The 23,332-nt window shown below is 45.1% G+C and overlaps 1 protein-coding gene across 1 annotated transcript; it reads left to right on the top strand.

Moving 5' to 3' along the window:
• Nucleotides 1-1,412: 1,412 nt before the first annotated feature.
• Nucleotides 1,413-21,018, top strand: LOC144671734 (lysophosphatidic acid receptor 6-like). Its single transcript, XM_078533742.1, has 2 exons — nucleotides 1,413-1,652; nucleotides 18,540-21,018. Exon 2 carries the CDS (start codon nucleotides 18,550-18,552, stop codon nucleotides 19,687-19,689), a length of 1,140 nt encoding a protein of 379 aa, XP_078389868.1. The 5' UTR covers nucleotides 1,413-1,652; nucleotides 18,540-18,549; the 3' UTR covers nucleotides 19,690-21,018.
• The last annotated feature ends 2,314 nt before the right edge of the window (nucleotides 21,019-23,332 follow it).

Below are 23,332 nucleotides of genomic sequence, written 5' to 3'. Positions count from 1 at the left end.
AATGTCCTAGGCTGTGGTGTGCAGGGCAAGATTTCAAAATTTGCAGACAATACGAAGATTGGAAATGTTGTCAGCTGCGATGGGGATAATCTTGAACTTCAAAAGGACATAGACATGTTAGAGGATTGAGCAGACAAGTGGCAGATTAAGTTCAATGTAGAGAAGTTTGAGGTGATTCATTTTGGCAGGAACATAGGGTGAGACAGTATAAAATAAAGGAAGAGATTCTAAAGGAGGTGCAGGGACAAAGGGACCTCGGTGTATATGTATTTAAGGCATTGAAGTCGGCAGGTTATGTTGAAACAGCAGTTAAAAAAGCAAATAATATCTTAGGCTTTATTAATGGGACATTGAGTACAAGAATAAGGAGGTCATGTTGAACTTGTATAAAACACTAGTTAGGCCTCATCTGGAGTACTGCATCCAGTTCTGGGTGCCATACTTGAGGAAGGATGAGAAGGCATTGGTGAGAGTACAGAGGAGATTCACAAGAATGATTCCAGAGATAAAGAGCTGTAACTATGAGGATAGATTGGCCACGGGTTGGAACCATTTTCCTTGGAGAAAAGAAGGCTGAGAGGAGACTTGGTAGAGGTATTCAAGCTCCTGAGGGGTATGGACAGGGTAAATAGTGAGAAACTGTTCCCACTCAAGAGAACATCAAGAACTAAAGCGCACAGATTCCAAATAATTGGCAAAATGAGTAAATGTGATGTGAGGCAACATCTTCACCCAGAGGGTGGTTGGAGTCTGGAACAAACTTCCTGAAAGGGCGGTGGAGTCAGGTTCGATCAAGATATTCAAAAGGGAATTGGATTGCTTCCTGAAAAGAGAGAATGTGCAAAAAGTTACGGGGATGAGGCAAGGGAGTGGGACTAGGTGGGGTGTTCTTTCACTGAGCCAGTGCAAACTCAATGGGCCGAATGGCCACTATCTGCACTGTAAAGATACTGTGATACTGTGATGTTGGTAATGTTACTGGACTAGCAATCGACAGGCTTGGATGAATGATTTGGAGACATTAGTTCAAATCCCAAGACGGCATTTGGGGAATTTGCATTCAGTTAATGAAATAAATCGGAACTAAAAATCTAGTAACAGTAAGAGTAACAGTATAACTAGTGGACTTCTGTAAAAGTTCCGTCGTATTCCCTTATATTATTTAGCAAAGGAAAGATGTTGTCTTTACCCAGCCTGGCTTATACGTTTCTCCAGACCATGGCAGTGTGAGTTGGAATTAATCTGAAATGGTCTAACAAGCAACAAGCAACTCAATCTACTCAAAAAGAAGATTCACCACCAGCCTCTCAAGAGCAATTAGGGGTGGAAGCTTTACAGAACAGGAACTTGCTCAACTGGGACAATTATTCAATTATGTAGCAGGAAGTTCAAACACAGGAACTCTTATAAAAAGCAGACAGAGGCACAGAGAGAGAGAGAGAGCCCGGGAGAGGTGGATACAGAGAGATTGAGAGACAGAGAAAATAATAGTGAGCAAGGCAGTTAGAAAGAGAAAAGAGAGAGAGAGAGAGTTGGACAGAGGCACAGCCAAAAACACAGTCAGACAGATAGACGAAGAGAGGAAAAGACTTCAGAGATTCAACAATCAAATCAACTGAGCAGGGTCAAGAACTGAAACCTCCGGGTTCCAGGTCAGTAAATCTATTTTAGTGTCTCATATGTCCAACCTCACTATAAGATAAATGACTCTCGTCATTATGTCGTTGCTTTTTGTGGGAGCTTGCTGTGCACAATTTACTGTGCCACTTGGAAAGGGAGCAGAACTTGGAAAAACACTAAATTGCCTGAAGAAAGTTCTGGAAGGTTTTTTTTTTACATGTCCATGAGATGAGGAGGTCGCTGGCTGGGCCAGCATTTATTGCCCATCTGTAATTGCCCTTGTTCAGAGGGCATTTGAGAGTCAACCACATTGCTGTGGGTCTGGAGTCCCATGTAGGCCAGACCAGGTAAGGACAGCAGATGTCCTTCCCCAAAGGACATTAGTCATTCAAATGGGTTTTTACGACAATCAGCAATGGTTTCATGGTCATCCTCAGACTGTTAATTCCAGATTTTTTTAATTCAATTGAAGTTCCACCATCTGCCGTGGTGGGATTCAAACCCGGGTCCCCAGAGTATTACCCTGGGTCTCTGTATTACCAGTGCAGTGACAATACCACTGCCTCCCCAAGATACCAGTGGATGATTGGTTTAGGAGAGCAATTTTCCCCATTGTTCACGAACGTGTCCGCTTGGTAGTGGGCAACACCTTGTCCGACCGCGAGCAGCTCACCTTTCCAGTACGGTTTTTTGGGGGAAAGTTTTAAACCAGAAACGTTCACGAATAAATGTAAGGAATGCCCCCGCCCCTCCCCCACCCCCACCCCCATAAAACTTGGGCCCTGCATGGGTGGCTCAATTAGATGTTATCCTCCAGTTTCAGAATGATGCAACTAAGTTAAATCAATCTCACTGTCAGGGGTAACTGACCTTCCCGTAATTCATTCGTTGTCAAAATTGCAAATGCCAAAATTAGGAAACGGGAAGTGGTGACTAGCTGTTTGCCACATGATTGGTATTACGAAGATGTTATAGAAATAAGCTGAAAAATATATCATGAACATTCAGAATGACTGCGTCACCCCCAATAATAGTTTAGCAATTCTGACTGCAACAGCACCAGTTCCCAACAAATCAGTCAGCAACTGCAAGGAAACGATATCACCAAGTTATACAGCAGCCTTTCAGCTCAAAACTCCCGCACAAGATTTTAAAGATAAGAAACATAAGGACTAGGAGTAGAAGTAGGTCATTCGGTCCCTCAAGCCTGTTCCGCCATTGATTAAGATCATGGCTGATCTGTTTGTGTTTCGAATTCCACATTCCCATCTCCCCTTTGATTCCCTTGCCTAACAAGAATCTATCTACCTCTGCTTTAAAAATATCCAATGATTTCGCCTCCACCACCTTCTGAGGCAGAGGGTTCCAAAGTAGCACAACTCTCTGAGAGAATAAATTTCTCCTCATCTCTGTCCTAAAAGGGTGACCCCTAATTTTAAAACAGTCCCCCACACCTAGCTCTGAACTCACCCACCAGATGAACATGCTTTCCACGTCCACCTTGTCAGGGCCATTCAGGATCTTATATGCTTCAGTCAAGTCACCCCTCACTCTCGAAACTCCAGTGCAAACAAGCCCAGTCTGACCAACCTTTCCTCATAAGATAACCCACTCGTTCCGCTCCTGACCAGGTGCTGACTACAGCCAGTTGGTTTATTCACAGAATCACAGTGCAGAAGAGGCCCTTCGGCCCATCGAGTCCACACCTACACGTGAGAAACACCTGACTTACCTAACTAGTCCCATTTACCAGCAATTGACCAATAGCCTTGAATGCCCTGGCGTGCCAAGTGCTCATCCAGGTACTTTTTAAAGAATGTGAGGCAACCCGCCTCCACCACCCTCCCAGGCAGTGCATTCCAGACCCTCACCACCCTCTGGGTAAAAAAGATTTTCCTCACATCCCCCCTAAAGCTCCTGCCCCTCATCTCGAACTTATGTCCCCTCGTGACTGACCCTTCAGCTAAGGGAAACAGCTGTTCCCTATCCACCCTGTCCGTGCCCCTCATAATCTTGTACACAATATTGTTTGTTTTATTATCCCTTCTCTTTATTCATTTTTGGTCTGCAGTTTTTACAGTATTTTTTTGAAGCAAGGGTCTTTCAAGAATAAACTTAATGGAATTGTGAAGGGGTGGCCGGTTTCTGGCTGTTTGAGTGACAGACAGGACCAGAATCTATTTTCAGAGAGTTGAAAATGAATGTGGCCCAGGTGGAGATGAATTACATATTGACGGGATTAATGGTAGATGAGCAGAGGGGAAGGAGAAACAGTCCGAGCTCAGGTGAGACAAACGATCACCAGAGGAAGAGGAAGCGAATCCAAAATTCGAGTTCCCTGGATGACCAAAGATAGAGAGAGTGAACTATACCAAACTCTAACAGTGAAGGACGCCCTCAATGAAGGTCACTTTCGCAAAACGGCAAAAAAAAACTCAAGCTGAATACAAAAGGTACAGAAGAGAGAACATGAACAAGAGGCACAGAGGGTATGAGACTAAATCGGTGGGTTACATAAAAATAAAGCAAAAGGTTTAACGGGTGGAACTGAACTCGGACCAAAACAGGAAAACTCCCCATGGAGCCAGGAGGCGTGGCTGGAGGCAGAGGGTGCGGCTGATGGCAGAGGGCGCGGCTGACGGCAGGGGGCACGGCTGATGGCAGAGGGCGCGGCTGATGGCAGAGGGTGCGGCTGATGGCAGTGGGCGCGGCTGATGGCAGAGGGCGCGGCTGATGGCAGAGGGCGCGGCTGATGGCAGTGGGCGCGGCTGATGGCAGAGGGCGTGGCTGATGGCAGAGGGCGCAGCTGATGGCAGAGGGCGTGGCTGATGGCAGAGGGCGCGGCTGATGGCAGAGGGCGTGGCTGATGGCAGAGGGCGCGGCTGATGGCAGAGGATGTGGCTGATGGCAGAGGGCGTGGCTGATGGCAGAGGGCGTGGGGGAGGCAGAGTGCGTGGCGGGATGCAGAGGGCGTGGCTGGAGGCAGAGGGCGTGGCTGGAGGAAGAGGGCGTGGCTGGAGGCAGAGGGCGTGGCTGGAGGCAGAGGGCGTGGCTGGAGGAAGAGGGCGTGGCTGGAGGCAGAGGGCGTGGCTGGAGGCAGAGGGCGTGGCTAGAGTCAGAGGGCGTGGCTGGAAGCAGAGGGCGCGGCTGGGAGCAGAGGGCATGGCTGATGGCAGAGGGCGTGGGGGAGGCAGAGTGCGTGGCGGGATGCAGAGGGCGTGGCTGGAGGAAGAGAGCGTGGCTGGAGGCAGAGTGGCTGGAGCCAGGGTGGCTGGAGGCAGAGAGCGTGGCTGGAGCCAGGGTGGCTGGAGGCAGAGAGCGTGGCTGGAGCCAGGGTGGCTGGAGGCAGAGTGGCTGGAGCCAGGGTGGCTGGAGGCAGAGAGCGTGGCTGGAGCCAGGGTGGCTGGAGGCAGAGAGCGTGGCTGGAGCCAGGGTGGCTGGAGGCAGAGTGGCTGGAGCCAGGGTGGCTGGAGGCAGAGAGCGTGGCTGGAGCCAGGGTGGCTGGGGTTCTAAATGAATGCTTTGCATTTGCCTTCATTAAGGAAGATGGTGCCACCACTGTCACAATTGAAAAGGCGGGAGAGAAATTGGATAGGCTGACAATAGATAGAGGGGAAATACTTAAACGGCTGGTAACGTTTAAAGTAAAAAAGTCACTTAGGCTGGATGGAATACGCTCTCATATAAAAGCAAAAATACTGCGGATGCTTGAGATCTGAAATAAAAGCAGAAAGTGCTGGAAAAGCTTAGCAAGTCTGGCAGCATCTGTGAAGAGGGAAACAGAGTTAACGTTTCAAACCCACTGGCTGCTCTTCCGAACTGAAGAGGTAGAAATGTGATGGGTTTGATCCTGTTTTTAAAAAATGGGAGGGGTTTGGTGCAGCAAAAGAGAACGTTGGGCATAGGTTAGAAGTTGGGGGAGATTAAATGGCAAAGATGTCATTGAACACAAGGCAGAGGGAGTGATAATGGTAGTAGTAAGGAAACAAAGTATTAATCCAAAGTAGGTGTTAATAGCAGAATAAACGTCAGCGCTGTCTGCAAGTAAAAGCATGAAAACAAGTTACAAACTGGCAGTTGCAAAAAATAAAATGGAGGACAATGTTCATGGTCTGAAGTTGTTGAACTCAATGTTCAGAAAAGAAAAGAAAGGGAAAAAAGGAGGAGGTTAAGGAGAGTATTGCAGTACTGGAGAAAGAGGCGTCAGACGGTTCAAGGACAGAATTGATTTGGCTGTATCTAAGGAATAAGAAGGTGCAATTACATTGCTCGATGTAATATATAGACCTTGAGGCAGTGGAAAGGATATAGAGGAACAAATCTGCAAGGAACTTACAGAGAGGTGTAAACATCATTGACTAGTTATAATAGGGGACTTTAATTACCCGTATATAGACTGGACTAGTGGTAGTGTAAGGGGCAGTGAGGGATAAGCATTCATAAATTGTGCTCAGGAGAATTTCCTACAGCAGTATGTGCCCAGGCCAACAAGAAAGGAGGCACTGCTAGACCTGGTCGTTGAGAATGAGGTGGACCAAGTAAATCAAGTGATAGTGTGGAAATATTTAGGGGACAGTGATCATTGTATCATAAGGTTTAGGATGATGGTGGAAAATGACATTGGTCAATCCAGAGTAAGAATAATCAACTGGCAGAGAACAGACTTCAATGGGCAAGAACAGAGCTGGGCCGGATAGACTGGAACCAAAGGTTGGTGAGAAAAACAGTAGCTGAACAATGGGCTACCTGCAAAGAAGAGATGGTTTGGGCACAGTCAAGGTATGTTCCCTCAAAAGGGAAGGGTAGGACAAACAAATCCAGAGCTCCCTGGGTGACAAAGGAGATAGAAATTAAGTTAAAGAAGAAAAAGTGTGCTTATGACAGGTGTCAGACAGCAAATACAATTGAGAACCAAGCTGAAGAGATGTGAAAAAGCATGCATGAGAAGCAAAGAGAGATTATGAAAAAAGACTGGCAGCTAACATAAAAGGAAATTCAAAGTATTTTATAAGCACATCAGTAGTGAAAGGATGGTAAAAGGAGGAATAAGTCCGATTAGGGACCATAAAGGAAATTTATGCATAGAGGCAAGAGGCATGGCTGAGATGTTAAATAAATACTTTTCATCTGTCTTTACCTACGAGGCAGATGCTGCCCAGGCCATGGTGACAGAGGAGGAAACTTAGTCACTAGAAGTGTTTAAAATTGATAAGGAGGAGATATTGGATAAGCAGTCGGTACTTAAAGTTGATAAGGCACTGGGACCGGATGAGATGCATCAAAGAATATTGAGGGACGTGAGAGTGGAAATTGCAGATGCACTGGCAATAACCTTTCAATGTTCAGGGGAGGTGCCTGAGGACTGGAGAATTGCAAACATTACACCCTTGTTCAAAAATGGTTGCAATGATCTGCCTTTCAATTACAGAGCAGTCGCTTTAACTTCGGCGGTGGGGAAACTTCTAGAAACAATTATTCGAAATAGAATTAATAGTGACATGGAAAAATGTGGATTGATTCGGAAGAGTCAGCATGGATTTGTTAAGGGAAAATCGTGTCTAACTAACTTTCTAGAGTTTTTTGAAGAGGTAACAGAGATAGTTGATGAGGGCAAGGCAGTTGATGTGTATTATGGACTTTCCAAAGGCATTTTGATACTGCGCCACACTTGTGAGGATATTTATAGTTCATGGAATAAAAGGGGCAGTAGCAATGTGGATACAAAAGTGGCTGAGGGATAGGAAACAGAGAGTAATGGTTAATGGGTATTTTTCTGGCTGGAAGAAGGTTTGTAGTGGGGTTCCCCAGGGGTCAGAATTGGGGCCCTTACTTTTCCTGATATATATAAATGGTCTAGATCTTGATGTGCAGAGGTCAATTTTAAAGTTTGCAGACGACACAAAACTTGGGAGAATTGTAAACTGTGAGAACTTCAAAAGGACATTGACACATTGGTGGAGTGGGCAGATAGGTGGCAGATGAAGTTCAATGCAGAGAAGTGTGAGGTGATACACTTTGGTACAAAGAACATGGAGAGACAGTATAAAATAAAGGATAATATTCTAAAGGATGTGCAGGAGCAGAAAGTCCTGGGTGTATATGTACATAAGTCATTAAATATGGCAGGGCAGGTAGGGAGAGCTGTTTCTAAAGCATACAGTATTCTAGGCTTCAGGTTATGATGAACTTACATAAGACACTTGTTATACCTCAGCTGAACTATTGTGTACAGTGCTGGGTGCCACACTATAAGAAGGATGTGAACACGTTGGAGAGAGTGCAGAAGAGGTTTACGAGAATGGTTCCAGGGATGAGACACTTCTGTTATGAGGAAAGATTGGAGGAGTTGGGATTGCTTTCCTTGGAGAAAAGAAGGCTGATAGAAGACTTGATAGAAGTTTTCAAAATCATGAGGGGTCTGGACAGAGTAGAGAGGGAGAAATTGTCCCCGCTCCTAAACGGATTGGTAACCATAGGGCACAGTTTTAAAGTGTTTTGCAAAAGAAGCAAATGCAAGGTGAGAAAAAACTTTTTCATGCAGCGAGCAGTAAGGGTTTGGAATGCACTGCCTGGAAGTGTGGTGGAGGCAGGTTCAATTGAGGCATTCAAGAGGACATTGAATGATTATTTGAATAGAAACAATGTGCAGGGTTACGGGGAAAAAGCAGGAGATTAGCACTAAGTTAAAATGCTCAGAGAGCCGATGCAGATGTGAAGGGCCGAGTGGCCTCCTCCTATACTTTAACACTTCTGTGATTCTATGTTGAGTCCGAAAGTCCATACAATGCCTAATTGGAAGATGAGGTGCTGTTTCTCCAGTTTGCGTGGGTTTCACTGGAATATCGTAGCAGGCCAAGGAAGAAATGTGGGCATGAGAGAAAAATGGTGAATTGAAATGGCAAGTGACCAGGGTCTGAGTCATGCTTGCAGACTGAGTGAAAGTGTTCCACAAAGCAGCTCATCCATTCTGCGCTTGGTCTTCCCAAAGAAGAGGAGGCCGTGTTGTGAGCAGAGAATATCGTATACTAAATTGGAATAAGCACAAGTAAATTGCTGCTTCACCTGGAAGGAGTGTTTGGGGCTTTGGATAGTGAGGAGGGAGGAGGTAAAGGGGTGGGCTGTAACATCCGGAGAGCGCATGGAAAGGTGCAGTGGGAAGGGGATGAGGTGTTGGGGGTGATAGAGGAGTGGGCCAGGTATCTTGGAGGGAACGATCCCTCCAGAATGCTGACAGGGGAGGGAAGGGAAAGATGTGTTTGATGGTGGCATCATGCTGCAGTTGGCGGAAATGGTGGAGGAATGCATTCTAATTTACTGACAAAAGTAAATATGGAGATAGTTGAAGCTCTGGCCACAGTCTTACAATCCTCCTTAGCTATCGGGGTGGTAAAAAGTGCTGGAGGGTTGCAAAAGTTACACAGCTTTGCGAAAAAGGGGACAGAGATTAACCTGGATACCACAGGCCAGCCAGCCTAAGGTCTGTTGTGGGAACACTTTTAAAGACAATATTATGATACAGAATTAATTTTCACTTGATAAAATGTGTGCTAATCAATGAAAGATCTTGGACTCAAAGCATGTTTGATCAGCTTGGCTGAGTTTTTTGATGAAGTTTTTTGAAGAAATGGAGAGGTCGATGGACGTTGGATGTTATGCATATAGACATTCAAAGGGATATAATGGCCTTGGAAGGGTGCATCAGCATTTCACCAGAATAATAGCGGAGCTCCAAGGTTTCATAGAAACACAGTATCATAGAATGTTTACAACAAAGAAGGAGATTCTGAGGCCCATGCCAGCTTTCTGCATGAAAAAATAGATTTTAAGAACAATAATGAGAAAAATAATTGACATTCAATGGCATTACCGTCACTGAATCTCCCAATATCAACATCCTGGGGGTTACCATTGACCAGAAACTGAACTGCAAGGCGATGTAAATGGCATGGCTACAAGAGCAGGTCAAAGGCTGGCTATCCTGAGGCGAGGAACTCACCTCCTGACTCCCAAAACGCCATCTACAAGGCACAAGTCAGGAGTGATGGAATATTTCCCACTTGCCTGGATGAATGCAGCTCCAACAACACTCAAGAAGCTCGACACCATTCAGGACCAAGCAGCCTGTTTGTTCAGCACCCCATCGGCCGATGAAAACATTCACTCCCTCCACCACCAATGCACAGTAGTAGCAGCATGTACCATCTACAAGGTGCACTGCAGGAACTCACAAAGGCTCCTTCAACAGCACTTTCCAAACCTGTAAACTCTATTGTCTAGAAGGGTAAGAGAAGCAGACGCCTGGAAACACCACCACCCACAAGTCACCATTCAAGCCACACACCATGCTGATGGTGCAGCTATATCGCCATTACTTCACTGTCGCTGGGTCAAAATCCTGGAATTCCCTCCCTAACAGCACTGTGGGTGTACCTACACTGCATGGACTGCAGCAGTTCAAGAAGGCAGCGGACCACCATCTTCTCAAGGGAAATTAGGGATGGGCAATAAATGCTGGCGTGCCAGGGACACCCACAACCCAAGAATGAATAAGAAAAAATCGATAAATACTTAGAGGTTTGGGTTTATTAAGAAAAAGCAGCACAGATTTGTAAAAGCCAGATCATGCTTGGCATTTTTAGGAAGTAATGGGGAAGGTTGATGAAGGGAATGTAATGAATGTTTTCCAAATGGATCTTAAGAAAGCTTTTCACAAAGCGCCACATAAAAGTGAGATTAACAAAATCGAGGCTCATGACATAGGAGGGTCAGTGTCATCTTTGATAAAAAGAATGGGTGAAGGACAGATAAGAGTGAGTCATGCTAAATGGTTCTTTTTCATACAGGAGGGTGATAGACAGTGGTTTTGCTTTAGGGTCATTTCTAGATTCAATTCTTTTTGGATATGTATAAAAGACTTGGGTTTTGGAATAGAGCAAAATTCCAAAATGTGCTGCTGACAGCAAACGTGGTGATGTGGCAAACAGTGAGGATGATATCAATCCACTGAAACAGGACATAGGCTGGCAGAATGGACGGACAAGTGGCAAATGGAATTTAATATAGAAAACAGGGTTGTGATGTATTCTGACAGAAGAGAAATTGAGAGGCAATCTAATGTTAATGACACACTTTTGAAGACTGTGGAACAGAGAGGCCTGGAGGTTCATGCGTACAGATCCTTGATGGTGTCAGGACATATTGAGGGAGTAGTCAGCAAAACATTTTGGGTGGGGGCTTCATAATTTTAAATGTTGAGTACAAAAGTACCAGTGAAGTTATTGCTGAACATTTGTAAAGCTCTGGCTAGGCCAGAACTAGAGTAATGTGTCTAGTTCTGGTCACCACACTTTCGGAAGCCTGTGAGGTTTCTTGAGAGGTAACTGAGCAGAAAGATTTCGGGCATGCAGGATTTTAGCTGCGAGGTTAGGTTGGAGTAGCTGCTGTTCTCTTTGGAGCAAATAAAAGCAGGAATGTGCTGCTGAGGCTTTAATAAGGCTCTGGTCAGACCAATTTAGAATATTGTGAGCAATTTTGGGCCCCGTATCTCAGGAAGGATGTTCTGGCCCTGGAGAGGGTCCAGAGGAGGTTCACGAGAACGATCCCAGGAATGAAACGCTTAACATATGAGGAACATTTGAGGACTCTGGGTCTATACACGATGAAGTTTAGAAGGATGCGGGGGGATCTGATTGAAACTTACAGAATACTGAAGGGCCTGGATAGAGTGGACGTGGGGAAGATGTTTCCATTAGTAGGAGAAACTAGGACCCGAGGGCACAGCCTCAGAGTAAAGGGAAGACCTTTTAGAACAGAGATGAGGAGAGACTTCCTTCGCCAGAGAGTGGTGAATCTATGGAACTCATTGTCACTGAAGGCTGTGGAGGCCAGGTCATTGAGTGCATTTAAGACCAAGATAGATAGGTTCTTGACTGGTAAGGGGATCAAAGGTTACGGGGAGAAGGCGGGAGAATGGGGTTGAGAAACTTATTAGCCATGATTGAATGGCGGAGCAGACATGATGGGCCAAATGGCCTAATTTCTGCTCCTATGTCTTATGGTCTTATGGTCTTATGGAGGTTGAGGAGAGCTTTGGTACAGGCGGACAAGATTATGATAGGTCTAGATAAGGAAGGCGAAGATAAGCTGGTCCAATTAGTTTATCGTACAGGGGCTTGTGGACATAGATTTTCACGTTTTGGGTGAGTGATGCAGGACCGATGTGGGATAAATCTTTTCCCAGGTAATGCCCTGGAATTCGCTACCTGTGAGGATTTTGGAAGCGGAGATGATCAATTATTTCAATAGGAAAATGGATGGCTACTTGAGGGAAATAAACTCGTAGGGGGCTGAGGAGATAAAGCACGGAAACTTGGCGGACTGGATTGTTCTGCAGAGGATCAACGTGGACTCGATGAGGTGAATGGCCTCCTTCTGTGCCCTCAGCACTCTATGGCTGTATGAGGTGTAATGAAGAGAAGGGAGAGAAGGACATATTTACAGGGATAAAGGGAAAGAGACAGAGAGAGGAAGCAAGAGGGAAAAGGTATAGATAGAAAAAGAATACATAGAGAGAAAGATAGAGAACAAATAAAAATGAGAGCAAGATGAGAGACAAAGAGAGAGGACAGAAAGTGGAATAAGGAGAGAGATAAGCCATGGAGGAAGAAATAGGGCGTGAGGCACGCTGAAGAAAAGAGAGGGAAAGAAATAGAGAAAGAGAAAGAGGTGGAGAGAGGGAGAGGTAGCAGAAAGAGAGATAACGACAGAGAAAAAACTGAAACAGAGAGAAAGCGGGAAAAAAACAGAAAAAGGAACAGAAAGAGACAAGGGGAGGACAAAGATACAGGGAAAGAGAGACACACAGAGAGAGAGAGAGAGATTGAAAGAATAGGCTTGGAGCTGTCCTGTGGTATGTGAGCGAATGGATCTGAGTTACAAGGGCCGGGTTCATCTCCACCGAATTCTTCCCGATTACGGGGCAATCCTTGTATTCTCGTTTCCGTTATGATATATTAATAAATATATTAATTAAGATAATGTAATTATAATAATTAATAAATATGTTAAGAAATATATTAGTTAGAATACACGGAGTATGAAGAGCGCGGTTGAAAGATCCCTGAGAGGGGCCGGGAAATTTCAGGTATCGGAGTCTGCTTTGGCTGCACAACTCTACCTTTCTGCGTGTCTCTGCCGAACCGATACTGGCAATCCAGAGGATGGACAATCTCTCCACCTTGACGCCCAGCGCACAGGAATTGCCTCATCTCAGGGCACTCAGCCTTCTCAGGAGCAAACCCTACGATGGGATTAACTCTTCCTCAGACCTGAGCCTCCCCGGGACAGTCACACCTCAGGGGCGTTAATCGCTGTTGGGACTTTAATAAATTACCAGACCCGTGGGTTACCTAACCCAGGGAGGGGTTTTCCAGGATATTAACACTTCTCGGGGCTATCCCGAGAATATTAAGCCACGCCACACCCGGAAACACTAACTCCGCCTGGGACAAGAACCACTCGTGAAATACTCTCCACCTGTGATACTGAGAGCTGGTAAGTTTACACAGGACATTGATCACTCGCAAGGTACCAGCTCTCCTCAGACATGAGCCCATCCCCGGATATTAACCCTCCACATCACTAACCTCTCTTAGAACATTAACTCCTCTCCTAGCATTATCTCATTGTTGGACATTGAGCCCCCCTGAAATATAAACCCCTCTTAGGACAATAACGTCTCGGGAACATTAATCCCTTCTGTGTCTTTGGCCCGTCCACATCCCCGGAACTTCACTCCCCTCCTGGAACATTAACCTGTTCTGGAAGGTTAATTCTTTTCGGGAATAGTAACACTTGCTGGGATGTTAACAACTTTCAAGACTTTAACGCTCCCTGGGGCACGAGCCACTATTAATCCCTCCTGGGATGTTAACCCTTCCCGGGACACTAACACATGGGGATTTGGCGAATCTGAGGCTGCTGTCCTTTGAGCAAGAGAAAGTTAACAAGGGACCTAATGGATGTATCCAAAAGCATGGATGGTTTAAGTAGACTAACTGAGGAGAAACTGTTTCCAATGGCGGGTTTGTCGGTAAACAGGGATTACATGCCAATGTGATCTGGAATGCACTGCCTCCAAGAATGGTCGAAACAGATTCTATAGAACATAAAAATGGAATTCTATAAACATAAGAAGGGAAAAACGCCGAGATATAGTGAAAAACAGGAGAGTAAGATTTATTGGATAACAACCAAAGAGACAATGCAAGCACGAAAAACTGAATGGTCACTTGCAGTAGTGTATCGTTTTATGACTTCATAATTCCACGTCTTAGACACTAACCCCTGCAAAGACATTATCCCCCTTTGAGGTTTCAAGGTCAGTTGTGATACCAAACCCTGCTGGGACATTAACCCCTCAAATTCCATTAATTCCTCCTGGAACCTGATCCCCCTCGGAAATTAACCCATCCCTAAACCTTAAACATATCTCGCCCAGAGACACCAACTCGCTCAGGCACCAACTCTTCTCGGCCATTCGCACTTCTGGGACACTCAACTCATTGTTGCGTTAACTCCCTTTGGAACATTGAACACTCCTGCGACACTGACCCCTGGCGGGATACTAAAATTCCTGGCACGCTCATCCAGCCCCAGGCATTAAACTCTCACTGGGGCATCAGTTTTTCCAAAATTATTACCCATATCTGGAGCATCCCAACATTAGCCTGGTCACTGGGGTGCAAACCTCTTCTGGATCATTTGTTGTGACGTTGGTACTTCCTGGATATTCATCCCGAGCCTGTCCTGGGGCACTGGCACAGCTTCAGGGAATTACCCTTTCCTCGGAAGCTAAGCATTTCTGTCATGTTAATTCCCCCAGGGACACTAACCCCTCCTGCAACATTAACAACTGTTGGGGACAGTGCCCCCTTGCGGAACACGAACCTCCCCTAGATCATTTACACAAACTGGGGCACTAAATGCCCCTTCACATGAATAGTTCCCGAAACACGCACCCCTCCTGGGTCACCAACTCCCCTGAAGGAATGAACTCCTATACTGTCCGGTGACAGTAACTCTTTCTGGGATTTTAGCACCCCTCCTTACGTATTCGCATTTCCTGGGACCCTACCCATGCTGGGACATTTACTTGCTCTGGGGCAGCATGTTCCCCGCAGTTTGGAATGCTTCCTGAATCATTAGCTGCAATTGTAGAATTAATCCAACTGGGATAATAATTGTTCCCTCGACACTGACCGCTGCTATTAGATTACCCCCGTCCTGGGAGATTGACCACCCCACCACCCTGCTCCCACCATCCCCGCCTGGAATTTTAGCCCCTCCTCGGTGTTTAACCACCCCGCTCGTCACCCATTCTGTGGTATAACCCAGGCCTGTAGCTCAAATTTCCAGGGAAGCCCCACCCCAACATTGAACCTCTTCCAATGCAGTCGAGCCTCATCGTCAAGCACAAACCTTAGCAAGTGAGTTTTAAGAAGGCTGTTGCTGATAGAAGGTAGGCGCGAAATATCCCTGAATGACACTCCAAGCAAGCCTTTCACATCTGGTGCTTCGAATGCACTGTCTGATATGGTGGTGGGTACAGATTTAATCTGTAGCTTTCAGAAAGAAATTGGATAAATACCTGAACCGGAAAAATAAATGTAGGATCATGTGGAAAGAGGGGTGGGGAGGGTGGGGGTGGAGAGTGGAACCAGCTTTTCCAAAAAGCCGGCACAGAATTGATGGGTCGAATGGTCTCCGTCTGCGCTGTATTATACTCTGACTCCATGGCTCAATTACTCCGGTAGAGGAGAGGTCCGAATCACGGGCCTTCCATAACTACCATGTGCCTTTTCATCCTGCACTGTCACTGAGCTAACCTCTCCCAATCCCCTGACCAATGTGTATCTTTCAACCAATGCCTAAAAGCGGTTTGATTCATTGCGGTTTGTGGGATCTTGCTGTGTGCGAAATGACTGCTACTATTTTTTTTCTACATTACAACAGTGACACACGTTAGTGATACTGCACTGGCTGTGGAGTGTGTTTGGGATGCTTTCAGAGTTCGCAAGCGTATGCAAGGTCCTTCTTCCATTCCCTCCCTCGGCACTCCCACATAGCCAGTGAAGAGTGGATGGGCCGAATGGCCTCCTTCGGCGCTGTAAAAATTCTGAGATTGCGTGATTGTCTGATTCTGCCCCCAAGGTGGCAGCATCAGTACAAATCTCAGGAGTGGTGCATCGATATCAGGCCTTCTGACTGTGAGCTGAGTCCTGCCAGTGAGTGCTGTTTGACAATTCATATAAACCAACTTCAACCTAGTAAATTGCTCCACGTACCCCGCAGGAGGGTAATTAGGAAAACAAATTGACACCAATCCACGAAAGGTACATTTGGACAGGTGACCAAAAGGAGGTGGAATTCATAGATATGCACATATCAAAACGAAACCAAATGGTTTCACTTGCCTATTCTGGAATTTTAAAACAGCAGTCCAATTAGTTCCACTCCCCTGTTCTTAAATGGTCTTAGAATTAGAAAGAGAGGGTTAGGGAGGGAATCCCAAAACTTCAGAATTAGGCGGATGACGGGAAGGCCGGTGACGGTGGGTGGAAAACTCTGCTGCCCCTATCCTAACTCGCAGCGAGACCCTTTCACTGTTCACTCCTGTGTTGACCTGCACTTTCTCCAGCTCTGACAGTGCATTGGTTTTAAAATGTTCATCCATTTTCACATTTTCGCTCTTCCCTATCTCTGTGAGCTTCTCTAGCCCTATGAACCTCCAAGATATCTGCGCTCCTCTAAGCCTGGTCTCTTGTGCATCCCCAATTTTAGCCGCTCCACTCTCCCAGCAACACCTCTTGCCTATTCTCCCCTATGTTGTCGCTTCTCACATTGCTCACAACTGCTAAACCTCCCTTTCCCTCTTCAATATCTTTTCATCTCGGTCAGAGATGTCCCTCACTCTGGCGCCAAGTAGACAACATACAATGTGAGGCTCTCAATCCTGCTTACAAAAGACGCTATCCATCCCCTCATTGTATCTCCAATAGCTACCATATTACTCTTCAATTCTTCCTCTTGTTCCTCCTGCTACCACGTTTGGACAATATCCTGCTCCAAGGTACCATAGTCCTCATTATGGTTGTCCTGATTGCTTTACCCATATTCTCACAGGTAGGAAGCACGTTGTATATGTTGGATATGATTGGTTTCTGTGGATGCTCGTTCTCGATGTAACTTGAGCTTCCCGTACTCTTTACACTAATGGCCACACCAACTCTGTCCTGATACTGCGCCGCTCTGTGAGGCATGTCTGAGAGTTGGAGAACACTGTCCAGGTGCTTATATCCCTACCCTAGGTGTTCAGGCTGTCTCCAACTCACACTGTAGTTTAATGACTCTGAGCTGGAGAGATTCAAGATGGAGCCCTCTACTGCAGACGTATTCACTCTGTCCAGTATTACTCTGTCTGTAAACATACACAACCTGCTCTGCCATATCTGAGTGCAGAATATTTGTATAGTATCATAGGTGCATGGAATGGTTACAGCCTGAAGGAGGCCATTCAGCCGTTGTGTACATGTTGACCCTCTGCGGGAACAACTCACCGAGTCCCACTTTTGTGCATTTGCCTCTTAACCCGGCTCTGTCTTTTTGATTCTCTTAAGGTAGTTATCCAATTCCATTTAAATCTGCTTCCACCACACTCTCAGGCAAAGCATTGCGGATCCTAATTATTTGTGGTATAACAACATTTGTGTTCATGTCATCATTGCTTCTTTTGCAAATCGCCTTGAATAAGTGTCCTCTGGTTCTAGACCCTTTCGGCAGCAGGAATAGTTTCTGCCTATCTACTCTGTCCAGACCCCTCATGATTGTAATCACTTCTGTCAAATACCCTCTTAATCTTCAATTGTCCAATGAAAACTGCCCCAGCTTGTCCACGTAACTCAAGTTCCTCATTCTTGGAACCAATCTCATGAATCTTTTCTGCACTCTCTGTCATGCATTCACATCCTTCCAAAAGTATGGTGCTCTGAACTGGGCATAACACCCTAGTTGAACCAATGTTTTATGTAGTTTATTAATACTTTTGAGATTGTTGCTTTCTACATATTAACTTGCAATAAACACAGAAACGCTGGAGAACAGTACAGTCTGAAGATTACAGGAAACATTAGTAGAGGCAAAGAAACATCCCTCTTTCCTCTAGCCCTGAATACCCACTGTCACCAATTTCTAACTTACACCATTTCTGCGATTTCTTTGTGAGCATAGTGCTGACAAATACATTGATAAGAAACAAGGGCTAAGGAACTGATTCAAAAGCCTTTAGCACAATAAATTAATGCAACACAAAAATGATATTATGTTCACCATCTGATTTGAAAAATTTAAATAACAGCCCATCAAGGATGCATTAGAAAATAACTACAGCTTGATCCTTAGCGTTTGTGTGTGAAGAGAGAGAGAGAAAAAGAAACCCTACAACATTTAACTGAAGTTACTTCTTATCCCTAAATATCCTGACCTAATAAACACGCATCAATCCCACTCTTGGGCCATCCATATGAGCCCAGATAGGCTGTGGGCGAATTATTCTGTCGAAAACTTGACACAGAATCCACACCGCTAAATGGTCTGCTCTCTGGACAGTCTGTTGGGCAATTCCAGCATTTCCTGTTTCTAATGTTGCATCAAAAGGACTCTTATTTACTAAGGATATTGTTTAAAGAGGCTAGTTTTCCATTCCAAATGGAAGACAGCTCTGATAATGTAAAGATTCTAAAAATGCAGCATGTAGACTGAGGCCAATGCCATCTAGCAGCCTGAGAAAGAAGTGTTGGTGGAATAAACCGCAAACCCAAACATTCTAACCCCCCCATCACTACATCTTGTTACAATTTCAGATTCTTCACCATGGTCGACCCGACAGGATTGACACCTGAAGTTGACTTCACTCTTACACAGAGGGGCTGGTCCTCGGGATGGAGTTCCTACATATCGGTTCCACCCAGCATTGAATCTTCAGGCAGTGCCAACCTCACAGATGCCAACAACACACGTGACTGCAAAGTCAGTGCCAACTTCCAGTACATCATGTTTCCCGTGGTTTACAGTGTTGTGTTCATCTTTGGCACAGTGTCCAACTGCTGTGTGCTCTGGTATCTCTTCAGGAAGAAGGGCGCTTTCTCTCCCTCTGATGTGTTCATGGTCAACCTGGCCGTGATAGACCTCATCTTTGCCACAACTCTTCCATTCAAAGTTGCCTATCATGTCTTGGAGAATGACTGGGTCTTCGGGGAGCTGGCGTGTAAAATCACCGGCTCCCTATTCTTTGCCAACATGTACGGCAGCACTTTGTTCCTCACTTGCATCTGCGTGGATCGGTACATCGCCGTGGTCCATCCCATCAAATCACTGCACCTCCGTAGGCCTCGCTATCGCATCGTCATTTGCTGCCTCATCTGGCTGCTTCTGGCCGCCAGCCTTCTCTACTTGACCATCAAAGGGCCTCTGACCAGCAAGTTTCCCAATGGCAAGACCGCCTGCCTGGAGAATTTCTCTTCAAGGTCCTGGAATCGGCGCATCTCTGGGATCAGCATCGCCGCTGCAGTCATTGGGTTCTTCATCCCCTTAGCGGTGATCATAATCTGCTACCCCCTCATTGCCAGAAAGCTACTGGAACACAAAACCGGCATAGACACGGTGCATATGGTGAAGAGGAAAGCCCTCCGTATGGTGCTACTGGTGCTGGTGGTCTTCATCATTTGCTTTGTCCCTTATCACCTCATCCAACTCGTCCACACCCTCAGGCGCATCAAGTTGCTATCCACCTGCAAACTCATCCAGTTCACCTACTCGGCCCGGCGAGTCACCATGGCCCTGACCAGCCTCAACAGCTGCCTGGACCCCTTGATCTATTCATTCGCCAGTGACACCTTCAAGTGGAGAAGGTTGTGCTGTGGAGAGAAGCCTCTATTTAACGCCACCTTTCGATCAAAAGACACGCCGGAGAGAAGAACTGGAACATCAGTCGTTCAAGCGTCTCGTCACTGAGACCCCAGGATGGCCTCTTCCTTCTCGGTGCCCTGGCCGTGCCGATGCTGAAGAACGTTTAATGATGGGGGGTGGGAATGCTGTTGGGGTGTGGAAGGGATGGGGGAATGAGGGAAAGGGTTGGAGGTCCATGGTGGTTACTGATTCGCAACAGGCGTTGCAGCACCTCCAGTGATGGGAGATTGTAATTACATCATTATCAAATTATTTCCACACTGGCACTTACATGGTTTCTATAACATACAAACATTTACACCAACACTCACACAATTTATCTAGCAGACACACACTCATACAAACATTCTCTCTCTCTCTCTCTTACACACACACACGCAACATACAAAATATTTCTCTGGCAGACACAGACTCACACTTTCTCTCAAACATGATTCATTTCACTCAAGCTTTCTCTTACACACCCACACACACAATATTCTTTCCCTTCTCAGACACTCACATATTGCTGAAAAAACAGACATGTCAAAGATTTTCGTCTTGCACTTTTCAGGACACCGCAAGAATACCAATTTAGGGAGGGAAGACAGCAATTTATACTGTCTGCGAACAGAGTGCTGATTGGTTGGCAAGTGGACTCTGATTGGTAGAGGCGTTTCCATGGAGAATGCACCAGCAATGGTGATGGGCAGTTAACTGTCAAGCATTGTTTGAAATTTAAACCCAGCAACTTGACCCTGCTTCGTCAATGCAATGTCCTAAGGAATGAGTTAGCAAATGGATGTCACTTATTTTGTTTAGCTGAAACAAGCACAATATGTGTACATCTTCTTCCTGTCTGTGAAGAACAGGGATCTGTGTATTAATATATGTAGCTTCCAGTACATGCAAATGCACCACACTATGAGCCCAACTGACAATCTTAAATTGGTTGTGTTACAGTAAGAATTTATTGAAAGGGAATGAATTACTTAAAATCTCCAGGCAGCCGGTGCTACCTAGCACATTAACAGTTAAAGATTACCAGATGAACCATGCACACTTTTAGGGCCTGCAAACAACAGAAAGGCCTTGGGAGCCTGACTGGAGTCAGCGGATGGCAACAACATAGATTAAGTGTGCTCTTCAACAGATAAGGAAAGGACAGATGGCCCCAGCCTAGATAGATGGAGAGGTCACTGCCAGAGTGAAAGAGCATGGATGATGTAGCCTATATGCTAACAAGATTGGAATTTGAACATTTTCCTTGTACATGATCAGTAGTGTATAAAATAAATAAAATATGCTGTATGCTTGTAGTCTGGCAGTGTGCTATCTCAAGCTGCTTGAGGTGGATCTCTCCTTGCAATTGCTTGAATAAACGATCGTAACCTGTACCTGAGCCTCCTGTGGTCCGTTTGTCAAAGGTACCACAACAGTTTGGCATAGTCGGCAGGATATTAAGATCGGATCCTCGGGACAGCTCTGCAAAGTTGGTGAGTATACTTTAGATACCACCCATAGTTAGTGCAATAAGCCTACACGAGAACAATCCGGTCGAGTATCAAAAGAATCGGGAGGAGGGCTCAGGATAGGAGGCGCTGGGGTAGGAGGCAGAGCCACACTAGCCGGCTAGTGGTGCCGAAGCCCTTCAGGGAGGCCAGACCACTACCACAGATAGGAGGCAGAGCAGTGCTGGCGGGTTGCGGTTTGAAATAAACCATAGCTGAAGCTGCGGAGGGAAGCCAGACCCCTGGTGAAATAAGTAGACCGCACGTACCACGATTAACTAAGTTGTCAAAGCTGCACGAACTAACTGTGCAGAGACAGACAGGAATAGAAGAATGGAATGCCATCAGGAAAACAGGAAAGTGCTATGGAACTCGACTGGGGAGCCATGGACTCCATCACGAGGTTCATAGCGGAACAACGGTCAAAATTAATCAAGAAAATGTGGGAGGATGATTGGAACCAGAAAGGTCCCCTACTGAATTTTCTATAGCTTAATAAAATGAATTGATCTAAGTTACAAGAGCTGTTGTGCTGGAGAGAGAGAGAGAGAAGGGGGGTACCCCAGGGGCGTTAGTGAGCAGTGACATGCAGGAGTAGAGGAAATGTGAGTTTCAGTCAGTTTGATTGTCCCTATAGGTACAGCCTCCAAGATCCCTTTATTCCCCCCACTGCTGCTTGAAATTTTGGTTAGAGTACGAGAGTTTTAAGTCATTAAGTTCATGGAATATAAATACATACCTTTATATATGTGTTTGTGTGCAAGGAAGCATTTGTATGTGAGCTTTAATGTGTTTTCTTCCCTAAATTGTCATTTGTGCATGTAATTCAACACATTAGAGCCAAAAGTCCCATGTTAGATTAAAGGAAAAGTATACTCAAACATTCCAAAGTTTTGAGTATAAGGCTTGAGTTGAGATTTCTGGCAAAAATCGCAATTTGAAGGCATTGTAAAGCTAAAACAGGGTTAGATGAACCAACCTTTGCACTATCCCCTTGCAGACTAGTATCACCAGCTTCCAAGCTGATTGATACATACGAGTTGGTATTCTAAATTCTGAGGGAAAAAATTACCTGAAGTTCAAAGGGTTCTAGAAAAACCAAAAGGCATAGGTGGTTCCAATGGATAAAAAGGGTCTCTTTTGAAGAGATGAATTAAATATGAAAGAAAATCTGCATCCCAACAATACTGTTATTTGAATCTGGGACAATTTTGAGAGGTGAAAAGTACAGTGTAATTTAACGAGTTACTTCTGAATAACTAGGATACTATCCAAGATAAAGAATGTGTTGATAAACATATGGGACTTTTAACCTGGATACAAATCAATACACATGAGAAAGAAGTAGTTTCATTTTGATAGTGTAAATTACAGTTCTTACCAAGTTTAAAAATTTGAGATTTGGTTTCTGATAAAGTTCTCAAAAGGGAATTTACATTTTAAAGGGTTTTTGACAACAATTGGATCTAATTCAAATGCTGCAAGCTTTTTGTAATTGTCAGTCTGTTCCCAAAATATAAAGTTAAGCTCAAGGCCTTGACAAAGTTTGGCAGAAATCCAATTTTTGGCCGAGCTAATGAATCTGGGATCATTCTAAAAAATAGTGGGTTATTTTTGAGACAATAAGATGTTGTTTGAGAAGAAAATAAGGAAGCATGACATGTCAATGCCTGGTTTCTGTTCCAAAACTGTTATGAGAATACTTTATTAGACTGTAAAGTCTCTCCAGACAACCTGAACAAGACAAGATGGTAGCTTTTGCATGTGTGCAATGGTATGAGGAAAGTAGGAGAAAGAGTTAGGGAAAGAGGACACAATATACAAACTGTTTTAAGGGAACTGAATTTGACAATCTAGCCATCAACTAAGACATTGGAACCACACGGGGGGAGATAAGCAAAGATCTAGAGACAGAGATCCCCGTTGAAATGGAATAGTTAATATGGCCCAAAGAGTAAGGAACCATTTAAAATTATCAAGAGAATAAAGAAACTGACCTCAAGAGAATCTTAGGATGATCATGATCAGGAAAAAAAACTTAGAGGTAAAATTATGTGGAATCTGTAGTTGAGGTATTTGAAGGGTAAGGAGAAATAATACTTAACAACAATTCACCACAAGATGGATACAGGTGAAGGGAAAGCTGGAAAAGGCGAATTAGATGGATTACTCACTATATTAATATGCCTGCAAGCTAC

Source organism: Cetorhinus maximus, chromosome 34, assembly GCF_964194155.1.
Source record: "Cetorhinus maximus chromosome 34, sCetMax3.hap1.1, whole genome shotgun sequence".
Lineage (NCBI taxonomy): Eukaryota > Metazoa > Chordata > Chondrichthyes > Lamniformes > Cetorhinidae > Cetorhinus > Cetorhinus maximus.
The sequence above is the reverse complement of the archived record's forward strand: the minus strand, read 5'-3'. Positions and strand labels throughout refer to the sequence as shown.